The sequence below is a fragment of the Durio zibethinus genome, chromosome 13, assembly GCF_047325235.1.
Source record: "Durio zibethinus cultivar Kanyao isolate XHJ-2024 chromosome 13, ASM4732523v1, whole genome shotgun sequence".
NCBI classification, from domain to species: domain Eukaryota; kingdom Viridiplantae; phylum Streptophyta; class Magnoliopsida; order Malvales; family Malvaceae; genus Durio; species Durio zibethinus.
In genome coordinates this window covers 11,916,894-11,937,411 of record NC_143174.1, presented here as the reverse complement: position 1 = coordinate 11,937,411, position 20,518 = coordinate 11,916,894, and the positions used below count along the sequence as shown (strand labels likewise).

General features: G+C 30.2%; 1 protein-coding gene across 6 annotated transcripts; it reads left to right on the top strand.

Moving 5' to 3' along the window:
• The first annotated feature begins 11,121 nt into the window (after positions 1 to 11,121).
• Positions 11,122 to 19,473, top strand: LOC111302826 (glycosyltransferase BC10-like). Of its 6 annotated transcripts, none has more exons than XM_089741863.1 (11): positions 11,122 to 11,489; positions 12,627 to 13,139; positions 13,889 to 13,987; positions 14,469 to 14,569; positions 14,656 to 14,727; positions 17,037 to 17,127; positions 18,348 to 18,428; positions 18,649 to 18,708; positions 18,866 to 18,988; positions 19,091 to 19,129; positions 19,239 to 19,473. In XM_089741863.1, the coding sequence occupies exons 2-11, from the start codon at positions 12,759 to 12,761 to the stop codon at positions 19,365 to 19,367; spliced, it is 1,176 nt and encodes a 391-aa protein (XP_089597989.1). In that variant the 5' UTR covers positions 11,122 to 11,489; positions 12,627 to 12,758; the 3' UTR covers positions 19,368 to 19,473. The 6 variants fall into 6 exon arrangements, 5 of the variants coding, with proteins under 5 accessions (XP_089597989.1, XP_022754405.1, XP_022754404.1 ...); XM_022898670.2 differs by lacking the exon at positions 11,122 to 11,489 and adding an exon at positions 11,599 to 11,731; XM_022898669.2 differs by lacking the exon at positions 11,122 to 11,489 and having other exon boundaries at positions 14,439 to 14,569.
• The last annotated feature ends 1,045 nt before the right edge of the window (positions 19,474 to 20,518 follow it).

The following is a 20,518-nucleotide window of genomic DNA, read 5'->3' as shown; positions in this document are numbered from 1 at the left end:
TAATTGCAATTGTATAAAAGGAATCCTACTTGCCACTGTGAATCTTTGCAACATTCGGCTATCCGATTTAGAAGAGGAATCATACATGCAAATTAGTAACTGAATAAGTATACTTGGACAATGACTCCTAATGATATTCGGCCAAAGAGAGATTTTGCAAAACAAGGACTCTTTGTTCAATCTTGGAAGAGTTTTTATGCTAAAGGACACTACACAAAAGTGAATGCTAAGAATTATTATGAAAAAAAGGACTATTGCAATTTTATCTTAAAAGTTTAAATATGATACAACTACATGGTCTTAGATATTCAAGCTTAGTCAAACCACCATTCAAGATTGCAAGATCAAGATAGCATGACAATTGGATGAACAAGATCACACCAAAAAATCCCATTTGGCCAAGGCATTCCAAGAAGCAAGACTCCATATTTGGCCAACTCTTTTGAAGATCAAGATGAGCTGTAGTTTGGTTAAGGTAACATATTAGCCATAACAAAGTTCTTTTATAATTTTTTTTCTAAAATCAAAGCATTCTTTTATATTCAAGATCTCTTTCTTTAAAGCTTTCTTATATAATTTCAATTTATAATATTATTTGCTATCTTTCTTTTATTTTTAGTTATTCAAGTTTCTTTCCTTAAATCTTTCTTTTTTGGAAAGCTTTTAATTTACAATTTTGTTTTATGTTATTATACTTTCAGCAAAATTCTAAATCTTACTTTTCTTAAATCTTTACAATCTTTGCAAAACTTTTGCTATTGTTCCATTGGACCACATCCAAGAATTCCAAGTGACAATTGGAAAGATAGATCTAGGCCTACACAATCGCTCTTTTTATTTTCTTTCAATTTTTTCTTTACAATTAAACCAATCTTTTCATGAGTTTAAACATAAAGCCATAACAGCTGATCACATTTGGTAGTTGATTGTCATCCAACAATGCAATTGTATAATCCTCATAAAATGATCCTTTACTCACTCACTATTATACTTTATTATGATTTGTGCACTTGTAGGCATTACAAAAAGTAGCAATCAAGTTTTTGACACTATTACTTGGTTTTATATCAGTGTTCAAGATCAATATCTATAAGGATTTTTACTCCTTTGTAATCTAAACATTTTACTTTTATTTGTTTAAACTATTTTCATCTTTTCTTTGTTTGTATATACAGATCTCGAAATGTTGATTTTGCTCCACTTGACAAAGAAATTAAAAGAACTCTTAGGCATTTACGAAAAGAGTGAACAACATCTCCTACTTTAACTCCAATGGCAAATGCAAACAATGAGGGATAACGAACATTAAGGTACTATGCTATTCCTAATGTGGATGGATTCCAACCATCCATAAGAAGGTCGATGATTCAAGCAAACAACTTCTAGATCAAGCTTTTGATTACTCAAATGGTCCAACCTTCTACACAATTTGAGGGGTTACCTAATGATGATCCAAATCTCCATCTTTCTAATTTTTTAAGATTATGTGATATATTTAAATATTTTTTTAGCAATCAATATCTGGTCCTATGAAAATTTTAAAGTGATCTAACTAATCTAAATTAATCTAACAAAATTACCAAATAGTTAAACCTAAACTATCTACAAATTATGGAAAGCAAAGCCTTAAATGGAAAGTTATTAAAATTAATAGTTACTAAATTTATTAGGTTACTAAAAATAGAAACTATAAATCCTACAATTAAACTAAGCAAAACTAATGACATGAAATAAAGTTGCAATTAAAAAGACAAGAGATAGAAAACAGAACCTGGAAGCAGCAAATTAAAACTGAAAATTAAACCTAACAAAATATAGAAGGAAAGTTAGCATTTTCAATTGAAAATTAGTCTAATTAAAATTCTAACCTAACCTAAAATGCATGAAATATATAGAACAAAAATTAAACATGAAAATAGAATTTAATGACCTAAAAATAGAATTTAATGACTGCCTAAAATTAAATAAGTTGAAAACCAAAAAGCATGGCCATCAATTTTCATTGAGGCATTTTACTGAACACCTAACATATTAAACTCAAACCCTCAAAATAACCAACCTAAATTTTAAGGCATGCAACCATAACTAAAATTTAACTATTCTAAACGAAAAAGACATAAAAAATGCTAAGCAAAACACCTAAAATAAATAAAAATGCTTAGAAACCTAAATGGAGGTAAAATGCAACCTAGACTACTTAATTGAATGAAAATGTGACCTTAATGGATGCAAACACTAAAATTTTGCAACCTAAAATAGACTCAAAATAGGACCAAAAACCTATATGACACTAAATGCAAACTTATAACTATTAAATTTATGGTGAATTATAAGTCCATTCTAGTTCAAAATTTTGAAAATTTGCTTGATATTGGTACTTTTAATGTGGTAATTCTTGAATTTTAGGTTTGGTACCTAAAGACTTGAAAGCATACAATGCCATGCAAATCCATGCAAGATTCAACCAATTACAAATCTAAGTAACATTTGACCATGTAATGAGAAAGTTTAGCCAAATCCAACTTGTACAAAGATTCTTACATCCATTTGGTTAAAGTGGAGTTATACATGCACGAGGAGACTTTGATAAATTTGAAAGAGTTTTATTGTAAAATGGACACTTTACAAGAGATAAAGGCTAGAGTTTTTATTGAAAAAGGACTTTTAAAGATTTTATCTCAAGAATTTGAACTTAATCCACCACATCAAGAAGATTGCTCTTGGATATTCAACCTTAGCAGAAACTCCTATTCAAGATTCAGGATTCAAGATAAAGACAATAGTGCAAGATAAATGAGCAATAAAGACCAATCAAGTGCAAAGATTCTTACATCCCTTTGGTTAAAGTGGAGTTATACATGCACAAAGACTTTTTGATAAATTTGAAAGAGTTTTATTGCAAGATGGACACTTTACAAGAGATAAAGGCTAGACTTTTTATTAAAAAAAGACTTTTGAAGATTTTATCTCAAGAGTTTGAACTTAACCCAATTACATTAAGAAGATTGCTCTTAGGTATTCAACCTTAGCAGAAACTCCTATTCAAGATTTAAGATAAAAAGGACATGGTAAGATAAATGAGGAATGAAGACCAATCAAAAAGACCATTCAGCAAACACATTCATCTTTACAGGCTCTATGATCGGCCAAACTACTTTCAAGATCAAGATAGAGTTCAATCTCTTAAGAGTTCGAATTAGAGTAGAACTTTATAATTCTATCCCCCTTTGGTCAAACCTATGGCTATAAATAGGATGGCTCTCCTCACTTGTAAAGCACTCAATTCATTCCTATTCTTCTCTCTTTTTTCCTTGTAGTTTTGATTTTTTTAAAGCTTTTTTTGTAGCTCTCTTTAGTTTGCCTAGGGTGACAAACTAGCCATACAATATTGTTTTCTTAAAGTTTTCTTTCAATACAAAGTTCTATTTACATTCTCTTGTTCAAAGCTTTCTTTATTTACTTTTCACGCACATATTCTTTTTTCTTAACAAGCTTTCAAATTTCTATTTTATGCTTTCTTTATATTCTACCAACATTCAAATCTTTACAAATTCATTATTTTCTTTAGTTTAAAAGTATATTCGACCATCTATTGAAACTACCAAGTGATAGTTGACTAGTTGTTTCTTGCCTATACATAATTTTGGTTTATCATTCTTATTGTTTTCTTTATGTGCTTTCCAATTAATCAACAACTCTTTTGATTAGTTTAAATATAAGGCTAGTAAACAATCACCTTTGGTACTTGATTTTGCAACCCATCAAATCATAGTCCTTATGAGAATGATACTTTACTTACTCACTTTATTACTTAATGCGATATGTGCACTTACAAGCTATATAAAAAACAACAATAAAAAACTCAAACCAATTGACCAAAAAAATGCAATGCAAGTCGAAACATGTAATGGTCATGAAACTAAACCTTATGAGCTAAAATACTATCAAAATGACCTAAAGCCTAATGGTACATAAAAACCAAATGAAATGCCATAAACTAAACTTAAAAATGAAGTAAATGATGCATATGAACCTTCCTAAAAACTGACTGAAAAATATAGCAAAAAAAATACAAATCAAAACTTGTAAATGCAATAAAACTAGACCTATGAAGTAAAATGCTATAAAAATGCTAGGACCTAAATGGACTGTAAAACTAATAAAAACCCCTTAAGATAAACCTAAAAATGAATAAAAAAGATGCATGAAAACTTTTTTTAAAACCAACCACAAATTGAGAAAAAAAAATGTAAACCAAGCGCATAAACAGTAGCCTAAAGCTAAACCTAATGGACTAAGTGCAACAAAAATGAAAAATGCACTTATGTAACATGAAAACTAAACAAAAGACCTTAAAATAGACATGAAAATGAACAAAAATGGTGTTAGAGACTGACTCCAAAATAGAATAAAAAATGGTTAAAAAAATAGTTTTGAAAACTAGTAAAAAATGCATGGAAAATGCATGAAAATCAAATCTATATCTAAGCTATTTTATCAACCATGTACTAAACATAAACCAATATCAATTATATCATTCAAGAGTACCAAAAACAGATCACAAACATGAACTAAAACTGAAAGGCAGTATTTAAAAAAAAAATTGGACAGAAAATGGAACAAATAGAACTGAAAATGAAATGGCCAAGAAACAAAAATCAAGCTATAAGGTCAAGCCACTTTAATGCTCATTGATGAACAAGAGTTTATCCAGCTATTAAAAGTTACCCTTTTCAATAATGATCAAGCTCAAAACAAAGTAAAATAAGCATGGAAAAATAAAAAGAATTGGGTTGAATTGTGACTACTAAAACAGAAAATTTCATTAACTAAAATGTAAATAACAAAGTTTAAAAGTAGAACAAGGTGCTAATGCTTGAAAAATAAAATAAAGCTGAAATTTAAGAGCAATAATATGAAGAAGAAAAAGTTAAAATGAAGCCTAAAAGCTAAGGCAAAGTCAATAAGAATATTGCTTTGCTATGGCATCATAAACAAGAGTAAAACAAAATATAAAAATGAAGGAAAAAAAATACAATGAAAGTTACAACATTCATTTACATTCATAAAAATGTTTTATTTAAAGCGCTAGTCTAGGTTTTTTCTCAGCCAATCAAGGGTCCTTAATGAACCATCCTAGCTTTTCGAAAAGCCAGCTTGCTAAAAAAATTTTGCTATTAGAAACAAGACTGAAAAATATGAACTTTGATAGCCATTCTTCACCAATGTGATGCATGATGAGTTAGACCAATGAAGGGTATTGATTACTCCACCTAGGACACAAGGTGGTAGCCTGGTTCCTTTTCAAAATGAGCTATTTAGAGGTTGGCTTGGTGTAAGAACTGAATCTGGCAGTGTGTTGGCAACTTGATGCTAAGTTGGCCTCAATGCACTTGTGCCACCTTGCTTAAGCCCTCTTGCTTCTCCAAATATTCTTCACCAAAAAGCCACATTGTATCTTTATTATTCTTTGTATTTTTTTAGCTTCCAACCCCTTTAAACCATGAAAATTAGCTACAAGAAAGAAATAAGAAACTATAATTTTTATAGTGGTCCTAAACTTGGCTTGTAGTGCAAATGGTCCCCTTATCTCTTGTGCTTTGCTTTACAATTCTCTTGCTCTAAGATTCATCCTGTTTCTTAGCTTGAGGTTTGGTTTTCTCCTCGTTAGGCTCTCTAAAGTCAACTTGAAGCTTCCCAAGTCAACTCTTCATCTTGTAAGATAGCTATGTAAAAAATAAAGCTCACATATGTACTAGTTCCTAGCTTACGGCTTAGGCACTTGTTTGGCATGGCTTGACAGCTTTTCTTCATGGAATGCAACTTTTTTTCGTTATAAAAATCAGCTCATTTCAGTTTTTAAGCAGTATTTAACATGCCTTGGAAAAATTCCCATTAGGTTTGGCCATTGCTTCAATTTACGTACACTTGAAACATTTAGAAAAATTAGGTGGATAATCAAGAAAAAATTAATCAGGTAAACAAATTAATCAATTAAATTCATGATAATTCTATAAAAAAAATTATCATCCCTTTCTGATGTTTCACATGAAAGGTCATTTTAGGCTTTCATTTTCAAGCCAAAAATAAGAAGGAAACAAAAAAAGGCATGGTAAAAACACATGGAAACCAAACTAGACAAAGTATAAAAGGAACAAATAAAACAATGTTGGAAACTAAACAATAAAAACTAAAATTTCATTCACAAAAAAGTAATACTAGTAATTGAAAAGTGAGGCTTAGTAAATGAAAGGTAAATGAACAATAAGTAAAACAATTAAAGAAAAAGCAAAAAAAAAAAAAAAAACCTAAGTGAAACCTAAAGGAGCAAAACATAGCCAGTAATGGTGTTGCCTACAAAGCTTTCTAAAGGCTTAAAGAAATAAAAAATTAAAAATGCTAAATAGGCTCTTTTCTTTCAGCCTTAAAAGTCTTATTTAAAGGTAAAACCTAGGTCTTTTCAAGCCAATAAATGGCCCTTAATACTATAGCGTAGGCTTAAAAAGCACAGCTTAAACATGGATTTTTTTTAAAATGAGAAAAATCAAAACGATTAATGCTCTCTTATCCATGGTGTTTCTTTTTTATGTGAGCTTCAATGTGTGGTCCAATAGAAGAGTGCTAAGTAGCCATGTGTGAGGTGTGTTGGCATCCACTTAAGCTTAGCAAAGGCCAAATTTTGAAACCCTCAAGGCTCCTAACCCATGACTTTTCAAATATGACAACATTGGGAATGAGCATGCATCACAACGTTATTTCATACATGTTACATTTTTTTTGTACAAACTCTATTCAAACTTATTCTTCACTTGTGTGCCCTTGTCCTCTTTTGATTTTTGCAACAAAAGGTCTTTCCAAATCCTTTAAAAATGTTAGTGGATGTAGTAGTAGAGGAAATCTAGCAACATTGGATATTAACAAGCAATTTAAAGTTTGCTCCCTCTTTGCATAAGGTCAATGGTTTTTTGTGTTATGATTTTTGTGCCCTTTTTTTTTTTTGGTAATATGCCCTAAGACCAATCATATTGGCTATGGGATACATTTTATATTATGCATTTATATTATTATCAAAGACAATCTTTATCTATGAGATAGTATATATATGATTAATATTACTTACTTCTTATAGATAAAGTCATTGGAATAGACATACTTTGTAAAGGAATTATAAGAAGAATGTAATTATGAGATCATCATTGCATTAATGCATTATTCCTAAATTTTTCTTGGTCGATACTTTATTAAGAAAGGACATTGATAAAAGTTATTAAAACCGTCACATGGTTATACTCTTACTTATGAAACAAGTAACAGATCACATAGATAAAAGTTTTGATAAACTTGAGCTAATATGTGAGTACTTGTTGCAAGAACAAGTTTTATTGAACATGACTATATATGAAAATGCTATATGATAGTTTACATATTGTCCATAGTTACATTCTCATGTGATGGTTGTATAAGTAATCCTTTGACTTGAGTTTACTTATTTTCTTATATGATGAACGTTATGCTTTAACTTTACCTTATTTTATGGTTCTAATAAAAAATGCTTCAGTCGAGTATTATTGGATATAACATGAGACATATGAAAATGTATGAAGTAATCAACATGAGATTTATCACCTTGTGTGATCAAAAAAGTGTCTTAATTAGTCTTGATTGAATTAACTTCAGAAATCTTTGACCAAAGTGAAATAACAGTTTAGAATTGTTCTAAAGCTTATTTGAGAGTTAATATCAAAGATAAGACTTAACATATTTGAATAAGATTTAATAGTCACTAAATCATACTCAATGATCAAACTGAGATATTATGTGATGAAAAGATATTAATTATATACTAAAACCATTCACAGATAGATCATCCAGTAATATTGATTTTTTTTTTTTAGTAATTAGGGGTCGTGGCAATGAAGTTAGCACTAATCAAGATTTATAAACATAAGATTACCTAATTAAAAAATTAGTGATGAAGTCAAAATGTTTGTTTCATCCAGAGCCGAATATTGAGGTTCACAATGCTTATGCCTATTGTCAACATGCTAAAGAACCTAATGGGTCACACATAATAAGACGTGTTGTGAAAGATTAGAATTGGGATAAATTAAGTTGAATTTAATTTAATGGGTTAAAATTCAATATAAAGAAACATACAAAAGCCTAATACTAAATGGGACATTGTATGGCCAACTAAGTAAGTAAACTTATTAAGAATAGGACTTGGTTAGGGGGTTATTCTACTGATAATAGAATTAAGGATAAAGAAACCCTAATACCCTAGGGTTTTGACTTACCCCTTGTCTCTATATAAAGAACTTAAGTTGTCCCCTCTCTAGTAGTATTCTAAGATAATAGACATTTCATGTGTCGAGAACAATTGAGAGAAAAAAACAAAAAGGGTAATCGACAAATCTCACTAGCTAGAGAGTTCGGTTTTGAGTTCTTCCCATCTTTTGGAAAAGGTTCTTTCACCTTGTTTGTATGGATCACCATTAAAGGTTGAACTCTTGGGTAATTTTTTAGCTTGAGAAACTAATTGGAAAGTGATCAAGTTAAACCAAAAAGACTTCGGCATTCAAGTTAACACCCATAGCTAAAACCCTTGCATGCTTGTATAAATTGTATGTTTCTATGATCTTATTGATTGATCTTGGCTTTAGGAATTAAAAATTTTAAAATGTCGTTGTGTTAACTTTGATTGTTGATACTTAATTCCCTTTATTGCCATCCAATAAGAGAAGAGGAAAATTCCAAGTTAGCTCATAGATTTGGCTCAAAAATTCCCTATAAAATTATGACTTTTTAGCCATGGCAGAACATGCATTCCTATGTAGCTTACTCAAACCTAGATTCAACTTGGACATTTTAGGAAAGTGGCTTTGCATTGGCTTCTAATCTTGGTGGCTAATTGCTGTTTTTTAACCTGCAAGTGCATAAATCATATTCAAGTAATAAATTGTGTGAGTAGAGTATTGTTTCTTCAAGGATTATAAAATAAGTGTTTGAAAATCATGTACCAAAATGATTTCTTCAACTTTATATTTAGATAAATCGAATCAATATCTTCTCGACCCCATGAATCTCACCATTTTTTATCTAGCTTCTTTTCCTACCAAATTCCAATTTCTTGTGTAGATTATAGTGTTAGATAAAAGGGATCGATATATTTAGAGATTTTGGAGATGGATGGTTTTTTATTTAAGGATGGACAAATTTTATATTTTTTTTACTGTTTTTCTTTTGTTTTTTTTGGTTATAATAATTTAACTATGCCATATCACTATTTTCATGTGTGCTAAATTTTGCCAGCATGTCACAATAGTTAATGATTTCATCCATAGAAAGGTTTAGATAGAAAAACATAAAAGTTGAAAGATTTATTTAGATGCCATAATATTATTACATTTACTTAGATTTTTTAATACTCAAAGGTGCTTTTTTTTTTTTGTTTCATTTTAACCATTAGGAAATGTAAAGAAAAAAAAACATTAACAAAAATAATTAAAAAAAATGTTCTATCGATATTCTTTTTGTTTTTTGCTTTATTGTATGGTTTTTATTTTGTATCTATTTTTTGCCAAAAAGAAATAAAAGATAAAAAGTAAAGACATCAATTAATCGAATCCTTATAACTTGGATTTTGTGAGGATTACCGTAATTTTTTTCATTTAAAGTTCTGAATTTTACAATTACTATTTTAACCAATCAATTGCACTAATTAAATGTATATATGATTTCAATAGAGAAAAAAAAAAGATATTGTTTATGCATTAACCGAGAGTAAATCCTTTAGAAACATATCTATATTTTACCATATATCCATTTAATCAAATATGTAAATTCCATAATTTGACATTATTTCCTTACTTTATATTTATATATACATTTTTTGAATATATGAGATGGGAAAAGGATTTTGAATGCTAGATCTCAATCATCTTCATTTTGTTTATTATTATTATTATTATTACTTTTCACTACACCAATTATTAATTTATTGTTGGTGGCCTAAAAATATTATGAATTTATAGTTAGAGTAAACGTCACATATGGTGAAGGTCGTAAGCATATCGAGTAATATTTATTAAAAAATCATTTATAGAAGAATATTTTAAAAATTTATTTGAATGTTCAATATGACATTAAATTCATGCATTTTTCACTTTGATTGAAGCTTCTTAGTACTCAAAAGCATACATTTGATAAAAAAAAATCTAAAACTAATAGACAGCAAGGATGTTTAAAATAATTGGTTAAGACATAAATAAGTATATACCGACTAATATAGTGAATCTATTGTTTCCATAAAGTAAAAAGGATACTCCAAAAACACTGTTTTAAGAAACCACAAATAGGTGACATTTATGTTTTTTAAAAAAAAAAAGTAATTGGAGTTTCCCCAATCTCCGATGACGAAGGGAGATGTATGATGATCATATCGTACAAAATGAAAAGTATGATTTAACCGAATAGGTACGAGGCACGTAGGGATGTGAATGAGTAGGATGAAAAGAGAATAGAATATTTTTTTTTTATTTTTAAATTATTTTATATTTATATTTATATTTAATAAATATTTTTAATTTTATTTTTATAAATATTTAATGAGTACAAATAATCACTTATTTGTAACTTTTTTAAAAAATAATAATTAAAATGTATTGTTTATTTTTTTAAAAAAATTTTTATTTTGCATATTTATATAATTTTTTTTATAAATATATTAATATATATTTTAAATAAAAATATAATAATTTTAATTCATTTAAAATAATAATTTATATTATTTAACAAAAAACTTATTTATTATATATATATATATATATAGAGCATGAATATGAATATAAAAATACGGTGCGAATTATATTATTTGTTTTTATTTTTATATTTGATAAAAATTTTAAAATTATATATTTTTTTATTTTCATTGTTTTAATATATTATTTATTTTTATCTTCGATAAGATAAAAATTTAAAATTTTTATTAGATATAAATAAAATTAACATCTTTAAAGGTGTAATCCCAAAAGTTTCAGTTTTTTAGTTTATTTATTTTTTATCATTATTATGAGGATTAAATTTAGGAGTATATATATGGCAGAGAAAGCAAGGTAAAATGTACAGGGTAAAATTAGGAATAGGGTAATCCAAGAGAGATCGAAAACTGCATTCCAAGGTTGAATGATTCTCCAAGATGAATGGACAAGCACAAAGCGAAAATAGTGTTTCGGGCTGCAAAGGGGGAGAAAGGAAAAGCGTGAGAAGCAAAATACAATATGGGAGACTGACTGACTCACAAACTATGGTTGAAGTATGATAGATGGATTCCAATGAAATTTAATTACTAATTCTACTGACTACGCTAAACTGGTAGTCATAGAAAATTACTAGTACGACTACTTCACCGGCTCAACCCAGACAAAAAGGCCGATCTCAATATTAACCCACCTTTCCCTGCCTGCTCTTCTTCTTGGTCGCTATAATTAGTAAGTAGTATTTTCTCATTATGGACTATATTATAATTTTGTTATTACTAGGCTACTCTACATACATCCATTCTTTAATAATAAATTAATAATACTAATAAATAAATATAATTAATCCTTTTTGGTCTTTAAGTATTTACATTGCTAGTGGTACTTCTGGATCTCTCCCTCCCTCAACTCGCTGTGATCTCGTTACTCTCTTTCTGCATCTTCAATCCATCACCCCCATTTCCAAATTCCAGGTACTCTTCCGTTTTCCTTCTCTTCATTGCTGGGGCGAACGATTTTTCCTTCTTTCTTCAACTGCAACCAAATCGCTTGCTTCCGCTTCTGTTCTCTTTTTTTTCTTTTAATTGATGGGACTATTTTCTTTTCTTGGAATATTTTTCGTCCTGATCGTATCGCGGTATTGCTATTTGCTATGCGTATTCTAACGTCGCTCATTGGAGTTTTATTCATTTCGATTATAATTTCTCTTTTTTCGATTAGATTTATTGAATATTCATTTCGATTATAATTTCTCTTTTTATGGATTAGATTTATTGAATTCGCATTTCAATCGCTAGTGCCAAACCTGAATCTTCTGTTTGCTCAGTTGTTTTCTTTTCCATATTTATTAGGTAGAGTTGATTTGCTGGAATCTGATAAACAATTCTTGTAGGAGCCAATGTATCAAATCTCTGCTCCTAAATCCAAGATTGCTATCGCTCAATAATCTTTCAAAAGAAAAAAAAACATTTACCTAAAATAGAGCTGAGGAGTATCTGCTGTTCAAATTTAAATTCTATCTTTTAAAAATAAAAAGGTTTAGTTTTATGGTTAGTTTTGAAGATTTTCAGCTTGTTATCATGAATTTTAAGAATCATTCTCCGCCTCCTCTCATATTGTGGTTCACTTTTATTTAGCCATTTATGCTTTTGATGGCTATATTTTGTTACGTTTTTTTCCCCAGTTTGTGGCAAAGCTTAAGAGATTAAGATCCCCTCAATCTGCATTGTTAACATGGTGTGTGTGATTAGTGGCCTGCTTTACATCCAATATTTTTGCTATCTGAAAACATATTTTTAAGGTTTATTATTAAGATGCTTGTGTCCATCAATTTGATGCTGTATTTGTTTCCCATCTTGCCCTTTTCAGATTATGGTCAGATTCCAATAAACTTATCAGTATACAATAGTGGTCTTTGCACTCGACAGTGAAGCAGTAAGATTGGTAAGATATGGAAACTGAGTGATGCTTTGAGATACTGATATGTTGCCTTCAATCTAGATGAAGACAACTGGTGCATGGAAGCTAAATGTAAAAGATTTTCTCATCATGTCTGGTTCAAGACAGCGCCCCCATCTAAAGAGGCCAGTGTGGATTATTGTATTGGTAACTTTTGTGATCATTTTCTTGATTACTGCCTATGTCTACCCTCCAACAAGTTCGGCAGCATGCTATATCTTTTCTTCTAGAGATTGTACTTTGTACAACCAGCCACCAACATTTCCTTCTAGGGAATTAAGTGATGATGAGACAATATCTCAGGTTGTAATTAGGGAAATCCTCAAGACACCTCCTATCCAATCCAAGAATTCAAAAATTGCTTTCCTGTTTTTGACTCCTGGGACGCTACCTTTTGAGGCACTGTGGGCTAAGTTCTTTCACGTAAGACTTTTTTACTTGGTCATCAATAGTTTTGCCTTGACTTTGCATCAGTTATGCTACTTCTCATTTGCCAGTAATGCGAGTAAGAATTCTTCTGTTGCATTCTATGTGGCTGCCATACATGGTATTGTTGTGATCATTAATTGACTTGTATGTTTTATGGACTTTGGTCTCTGTTCAACTCAGTGCACGTCTATCATTTAGATTAGGTTCCCAAGTAGTGGCGAACTATTTAATGTCCTTAGCTATTGAGTCACAAATAAAATAAAAAACCTAAAAACATATCTCTAGTGAGAGATGGGCATTAGATGTGGTATCAGGTCTGACAAGTGCAAAACAAAGCAATTGATGCTGGTGCCTACCGAACAATGGTTTTCAAGTCTTTATTTCTAGGCTTTCAATACTGCTCTAAGTGCAAGCTAACCTCGGATTTCTTTCTTTCTTTTTAAAGTTTTCCGAAGGCAAACAAATTTTATCAAAATGTGAAGATATCGATATATGTCTTTGCGGGGGCTGATACACACTTCACTGACTTGTTTTAAGAATGATTAGTTGAGAAACAGTTGGAAAATACAAATGCTTACTTGATGAACATTTTAATCTCTTTTTTTTTTTTTTTTTTTTCTTATATTATTTCTGGCTGTGTACCAAGAGAAACTTCTTATCCTTCAGAAAGTTGGTATAACTCCTTTCTTCTCTAGCAATTTCAAATTTTTTAAAAAATCACATTATTTAATCTTTTCCTGCAGGGCCATGAGGACAGATTCTCTGTTTATGTTCATGCTTCCAGAGAAAAGCCAGTACACACTAGTCATTATTTTATGGGTCGAGACATTCACAGTGAAAAGGTAGGTGGAATTAGTCATTGCAATTCGTTATGTATAAGATTATTTCATTAAGCTACTGAAACTGTTTGCATCAAAAGGGTTGACTGATTCATGTTGGAAATTTACTCTGACGGTGTTCTTGGCCTCTGTCTATAGAGAAAGGAAGAGGATCATTAGATTAGTTTCTCTGTCAAAATTCATAAATTCTTTGAATTCCTACTATTTGGCTGAAACATATGTGGGGAACTCATATATCTTTTTGAATGCTTGAGTTCATATTCTTAGGCCCTGGAAATGTTCTCAAGTGCAAAGAAGGGAAAAAGAACAAGAACCTTTTGAAGAATGGGCGTGCACATGCAATTTTTGTTTTGATGATGACCCCTTTTGTTCCCCAAAGTTTGATGAATTCTGTCTTCTTTAATTCTTTTTCCCACCATTAACTTCACATGTTTGCTTGAATATCACTATATAGTGCCTCCTAAGAAGCAGCTACAAAATGCAGGTGGTTTGGGGGAAAATTTCCATGGTTGATGCTGAGAGGAGACTGTTGGCGCATGCGCTTTTAGACCCTGATAACCAGCAGTTTGTGTTGCTGTCAGATAGGTATGAGGTATCAGATTTCATGTCTTAATATTATTATAATAGGTATTTATCTAAAGTTTTCCCCTTCTTCAAACCTTCTCCTCCAGTTGCGTACCATTACACAATTTTGAGTATGTGTACAACTACTTGATGCTAACCAATGTTAGCTTTATTGACTGGTAAGCAACATTGAAACTCTTTTTTGTCTTGTCATGTAACGTAGCATGTAAGCCTTGTTAAAATAAAGTATGAAGGTTGATTGATACCACAAGCGCACAGATCCTAACAAGTAATAGAATAGTGATAAAGTTTGTTCCCACAAAGATTGTAAAATGAGTTAATACTAAGTACCAAAATTTTAACACCCTAGATTATATTAAGACAAATAAATTTTAATATGCATAAACTTAATTAAATAAATTAACTAAGCAAAATAGTAAATTAACTAATGCAAGAACCAAACTCAACAAACTAACAACCTAAAATTGAAATTTAAAATGCAAGAACATTAAATAGCAACTTAAGTAAATCAAAACAGCAATTAGTAATGGGAATTAAAGCATGCAAGAACAATTAAACCAAAATTAGATAGCAACTTAATCACTTAACATGCAAATATGTAAAACCGAACTGAAATTAAACTTAATAGAATGCTTTAACTTCTTAAACTTCAAGAACAACAAATTAAACCTAATCTAACATGTTTGAAACTTAAACAAAGCAAATAAACTTAAATTGCATTAAGCAGAATTTAACTTATGCTAACTTAAACTTAAAACATGCAAGCATGAAATCCCTAATATAACAAACTTAAAATCAGAACCTAGGATGCTTTATTAAACTTAGAACATCAAATTAAACAAGAGCAGAATTTAATTAAACTTAAATTGCGTGAACAGAATTGAAACTTCTTAAATTAACCGAACAGCAAATTAAAGTGAATTAGAAAGTAAGGAAACAAAGTGAAAAGCTTTTGAACTTAAATTAAATTGAAACAAAATTTAAATTGCTTGAAAAACTTATAAGAAAGTGCAAAATTTTAAATTAACTTGAAAGAAACTGAATTGAATTGAAAACTTAAGAAAACAAAATAAGAAAGCTTAAAAGAACAATAGCTGGTCTGTTACCCGAACCTTAAACTAAAAAGAACTTAAAAGAACAAGAAAACAATAAACAAAACTTTAGAAAGCTATAGGATGGGCTGTCACCCCAACCATCATTTTCCTAAATCTAAGCTAGCTTATTTATAATAAAAGCTTACAAAGAAACCCTAACCTTGATCTTCTTCTTTAGCAGAATTGGTCTTGGTAGGGTTCTTGAGTAGGAGAGGACTTCTTAGTGGAATCTTATTTGGATGAATTGAATCTCTTCAAAAGAATGTACCCAGACTGAATCTTGGCTTCAAGAACTTAAGTGCTGTCTTGAATCTACTCGATGTTTCAAACTCTTCAAGATAAGCAGAAGAAGGTTCTGTTTTTACTTCTCTTAAAGAGCAACTTAAAACTCCAAAAATTTCTGCTGCGTAAGGACTTTCTTTTGAATAAACTCTTCGTGGATGGTATGGCTGACTTCTAAAGAGAAGAAGTTTGGCTTTGGTCTCTTGGCAACCTTCTAGAAAGGATTCTTCAAGTTTAGTTGTTCTTGGCTCTTCTTGGAGACTTCTTGAATTTTTGTTTCAAATTGAACTTCTTCTTGGAGAGAATAAGATGGGAATAAGATTTGCCGCCCTTCACATAATGAATCCTTTATGTTTTCAAGCAAATCCTACCCTAAATAGGAATTCCAAGTCAAAATAGGAATTCTTTTTTTGACTAGGATTACATAAGCTGTTTTGACTTTTCCATAAAGTCAGGTTTTAAAATCCCTTTTCATGTCATCATACCACATATGGATCCAAGTCATCTCTCTTGGCCAATGAGATTAGACTTGCTATCATGTCATCCTATAGTGATCCTATGCATGTGCACCTATTGTCCTACATATAACATCCCTTAAGAATTTTCAAATCTGTCCCCTACATAGCCGAACATCCCTTGTTTGATTCTTGCATGAATTTCAATCATTTTCTTCAAGTTTAAACCAATCTTAAGTCTTAAGGTGCAGCAAGCTAATCTTTAACAATTTCAATGCTTCCACTCCAAGATTTTCCAAGAACTTCATGATTTTCAAGAACATAGCATGAACCATCCGAAATTCCTCCAAATGTATCAAGATCCTATCAAGATTGATAAAAAATCACTAAGATTCTATCTTTTCTTCAAGATATCCTGCACAAAGGCAAATTAAGTACATTAAGAGTAAAAACTACCTTATTTTACTAAGTAAGCAAAATTAACACCTTTAAGTGCTGGAAATAATTCTATTTTACAGAGTTATCCAAAGCCTTTTTCATTTGTTGTTGAAAATATTAAGGGTATATATAGAAACTACTTTCCCCACATTTGATCTCTCTCTCTCTCTCTCTATCTCTCTCTATCTCTCTCATCAGTTTTGTGGATCTTGGTCCTCATGGAACTGGGAGGTATTCAGAGCATATGATGCCCGAAGTTGAAAAGAACAATTTCAGGAAAGGTTCACAGGTAAATCCTTTTACTGTAATAATTTTGCTTTGAACTTATTTACCAATTCCAGAAAAATGCAATTGATATTTCATTTGTAAATGGAATGTGGTTCAGAATTCTCTTTGGAACTTACGTGGGAATGTTCTCCAACTTTTATATGTGTGGCTATTAGCACAGTCTTTTCAGTTGGCATCTGTCAGGATTGCTCTGTTGATTGATATTTCTCTTTCTGTCTTGCTTGCTAATTTAATATTGAAATATGAAAAAAAAAAATACTATGCTTCTTTGACATTTCTTATAAAATGTGACAAACAAATGCCTTAGCATTTTCAGAATTATCATGCACTTTTATTCTTGTTTTCCACTGTAATAATGGAAGAGTTTTACAGAAGAATATGATGATTCTATTTGGGAATTTAAACAAGTTTTTTCAGTTCTTAGTTTACAGATCATATTATAGATAAGTCTGATTCTGAGGTTAGTTAGAACCGAGGTTGGGAACTAAACTTCAATTTGTCCCTTTGCATGATCACTGAAAGTGTATTTATCTTCAAGGCTGGTAGTTGATATATAGAAAACCAGAAAAGATTTAAGGAATCTCAAATCCTCTATCGGGGCATTTATAAAGTGTACCACATTGTGGATCCAGCGCTCTTGATTGTTTTTTTTTTTTTCAATCAGGATGCTGTCCTGTATTCCTCTACTTTTTGCTCAGTAAAATTGACATTCCAAGTTCATAACAATAGATAATTGTGGGCAATTAGTTTTTGGGTTTAGTTTGCTTTGTGCATAAATGAAACTATCAGGTCATTTTGTGATTATAGATTTTACGGCATTTTGAGTTAATTCAACTTTTAAATCTCTAGTTTAATTCAGGCAAACAGTTTCTGAGATAGCTACCTTTATATTTGCCAGTAGAATAAGAGTAGAAAACTGTGGTGGATTTTTTTCCTGGATTAGTGCAGTTCTAATGTCCTATTCTCTATTTTATATAAAAAAATTATAGTGATTTACTACAATTTTTTTTTAGTTTATTGTGCTGAGCAAATAAATGGCTAAAAGTATAAGATTGTTGAGGTGTAAAAGTGTTTTTTGGCAGTGGATTGGCAGGATGCAGTAAGATTTTCGTGCTAAATTTGTTCTCCTTTCTAAGAAAGTTGTGTTTTCACAACAAAGATAAAACATGACAGTGATGTTTCTCATACATTTAGTTGGCTTTGATTCGTATTTTATTTCAGTGGTTCTCCGTGAAGCGGCAGCATGCTGTAATAGTTATGGCTGACAGCCTATATTACACAAAATTTAGGCTTTACTGCAAGGTAATCTGCCCATTGGAGTTACTTTGTTGTTATAATCAGTATTGTATGTCTTATGAATGACATTATCTTATAATTATGCTTTCCTATCAGTTTCTGTTGCAAACTCAGGATAATGAGTTTGTTTGCCCAATTTTTAATAATACTAACCACAAAATTTTATATGGTTTTTGGAAAAATTTTCGCTTGTTTTATTAGCATACATCTCGTGTTGTTGTGTCAGCCAAATATGGATGGGCGCAATTGCTATGCAGACGAGCATTACTTGCCAACCTTTCTCAATGTTGGTACATCAAACTTGTTTCTTCTGCTTGTGTCAATACTTCCTTTAATTCTTATTTATTACCTATAACCAACCTCCTTATTGCCCCCAACAGAAACTAGAATGATAAAAACAAATTGAAGAACGTCCTTAACCCAATTATTTTCTATACTTTCAGATGATTGATCCTGGTGGAATCGCAAATCGGTCGGTAACATATGTTGATTGGTCTGAAGGAAAGTGGCATCCCAGATCATTTAGGGCTCAAGATATTACATTTGAGTTCCTCAAGAACCTTACAGTGCGTTGCACATTCCCTAATGTCTTTGTCTCAGTTTGTTTATTAATGCAGAGTGTCCAACTGTTGCTTGAAATAGACTTAGAAAATTGTCTCTTTTTGCAGTCCATTGACAACAGCGTACATTTCACTAGTGATCCAAAGGTAAAAGGTTCATTCTTTTCGTTCTTGGGGAAGGATTCTTCTCTCTCTTGTTTGCAATATCTGTATGGAAGAAGTAACAAAACGTCTGCTTTGTTGGTTGGCGGTGCAGAGGAGAGTGATAACTGGGCCATGCATGTGGAATACAATGAAGCGGCCGTGTTATTTATTCGCAAGAAAGTTTTTTCCAGAAACCTTGGACAGATTGATGATCCATTTCTCTAATTATACTACGGTGTAGGTTTTCCTAATGGTAATGTTATTATTCTTTGGCGGGATCAATGTCATTCATAGTTTTCAATGATAAATTTTGATATTATTATTTTATATTAAAAAACCCTTATCCATTGATACTGTTTTTGTATTGCCAGAATCCATGGATATTGTTCACACGCTCACATTTTACTGTTATGTCAACCATTTTATTTAAAGTTTTTTACTCATGAATCATGCCAGACATTGATTACGTTTACAATTACGTAATTAAATAAACTAAAAATTAATGATAAAAATACGTTTTTTTTTTTATTACAAATCAAAGAGATGAAAAAAATCTTAGATTATGTTTGATATATATATATATAAAAGAAAACAAAGGAAGAAAAATTATTATTATTATTATTATTATTATTATTATTAACGTGAAAGACAGAAAATATTATTTATTTTCTTTTTTTTTTTCATTTTTATCAATATTAGTGTCAATACTTATATTAAAAGGGCAATTAGTCAAATGAAGACGACTCCCTTATCTAATTATTTGCCAACTGTGACCTTTTCTCTTTGGATGGACAAAGAAAGTAAAAAGAAGAAAGATATAATGTTAGCTTAAGTATAATCTAAAAAGGAGTGAATTAGATTATTTTCAAATTATTTTTCAAAATAAATTATAAATAAAAGTAAAATGAAAAATTAAAAATATATGAAATTAAAATACAAATAAAATAAATCAAAATAAATGAGTAAGAGTAAAAGAATAGAATAAAATGATTTATAGGGATTTGATTATTCTCAAAAAGTACTTATATCCTCTTAATTTTTTTTAAACAAGTTTTAAATTCACTAGTGAAAAATGTTTTTATACAAATTACAATATCTATCTTATTAAGATCAAGATAGTAGTCTTTATCTCTTTATAGGATTCTACTTAATCTTTTACAAAAGCTTTCAAGAGAATACTTCAACTATTGACTTACTAAATCCCCTTTGAATACAAAGACTTTTGCAACTATGAAAACTTGATGTTTGCTAAATTTAAGAATAAAGATGAAGAGATTATACAATAAGTATTTTGACTTGAGCAATACAAGGACTAGATTTTTGCTCTTTAAATGCTTTTGAAATGGCAAATCTTGACTTGAGATGCATTGTTAAATTTTAAGTTGAATTCGA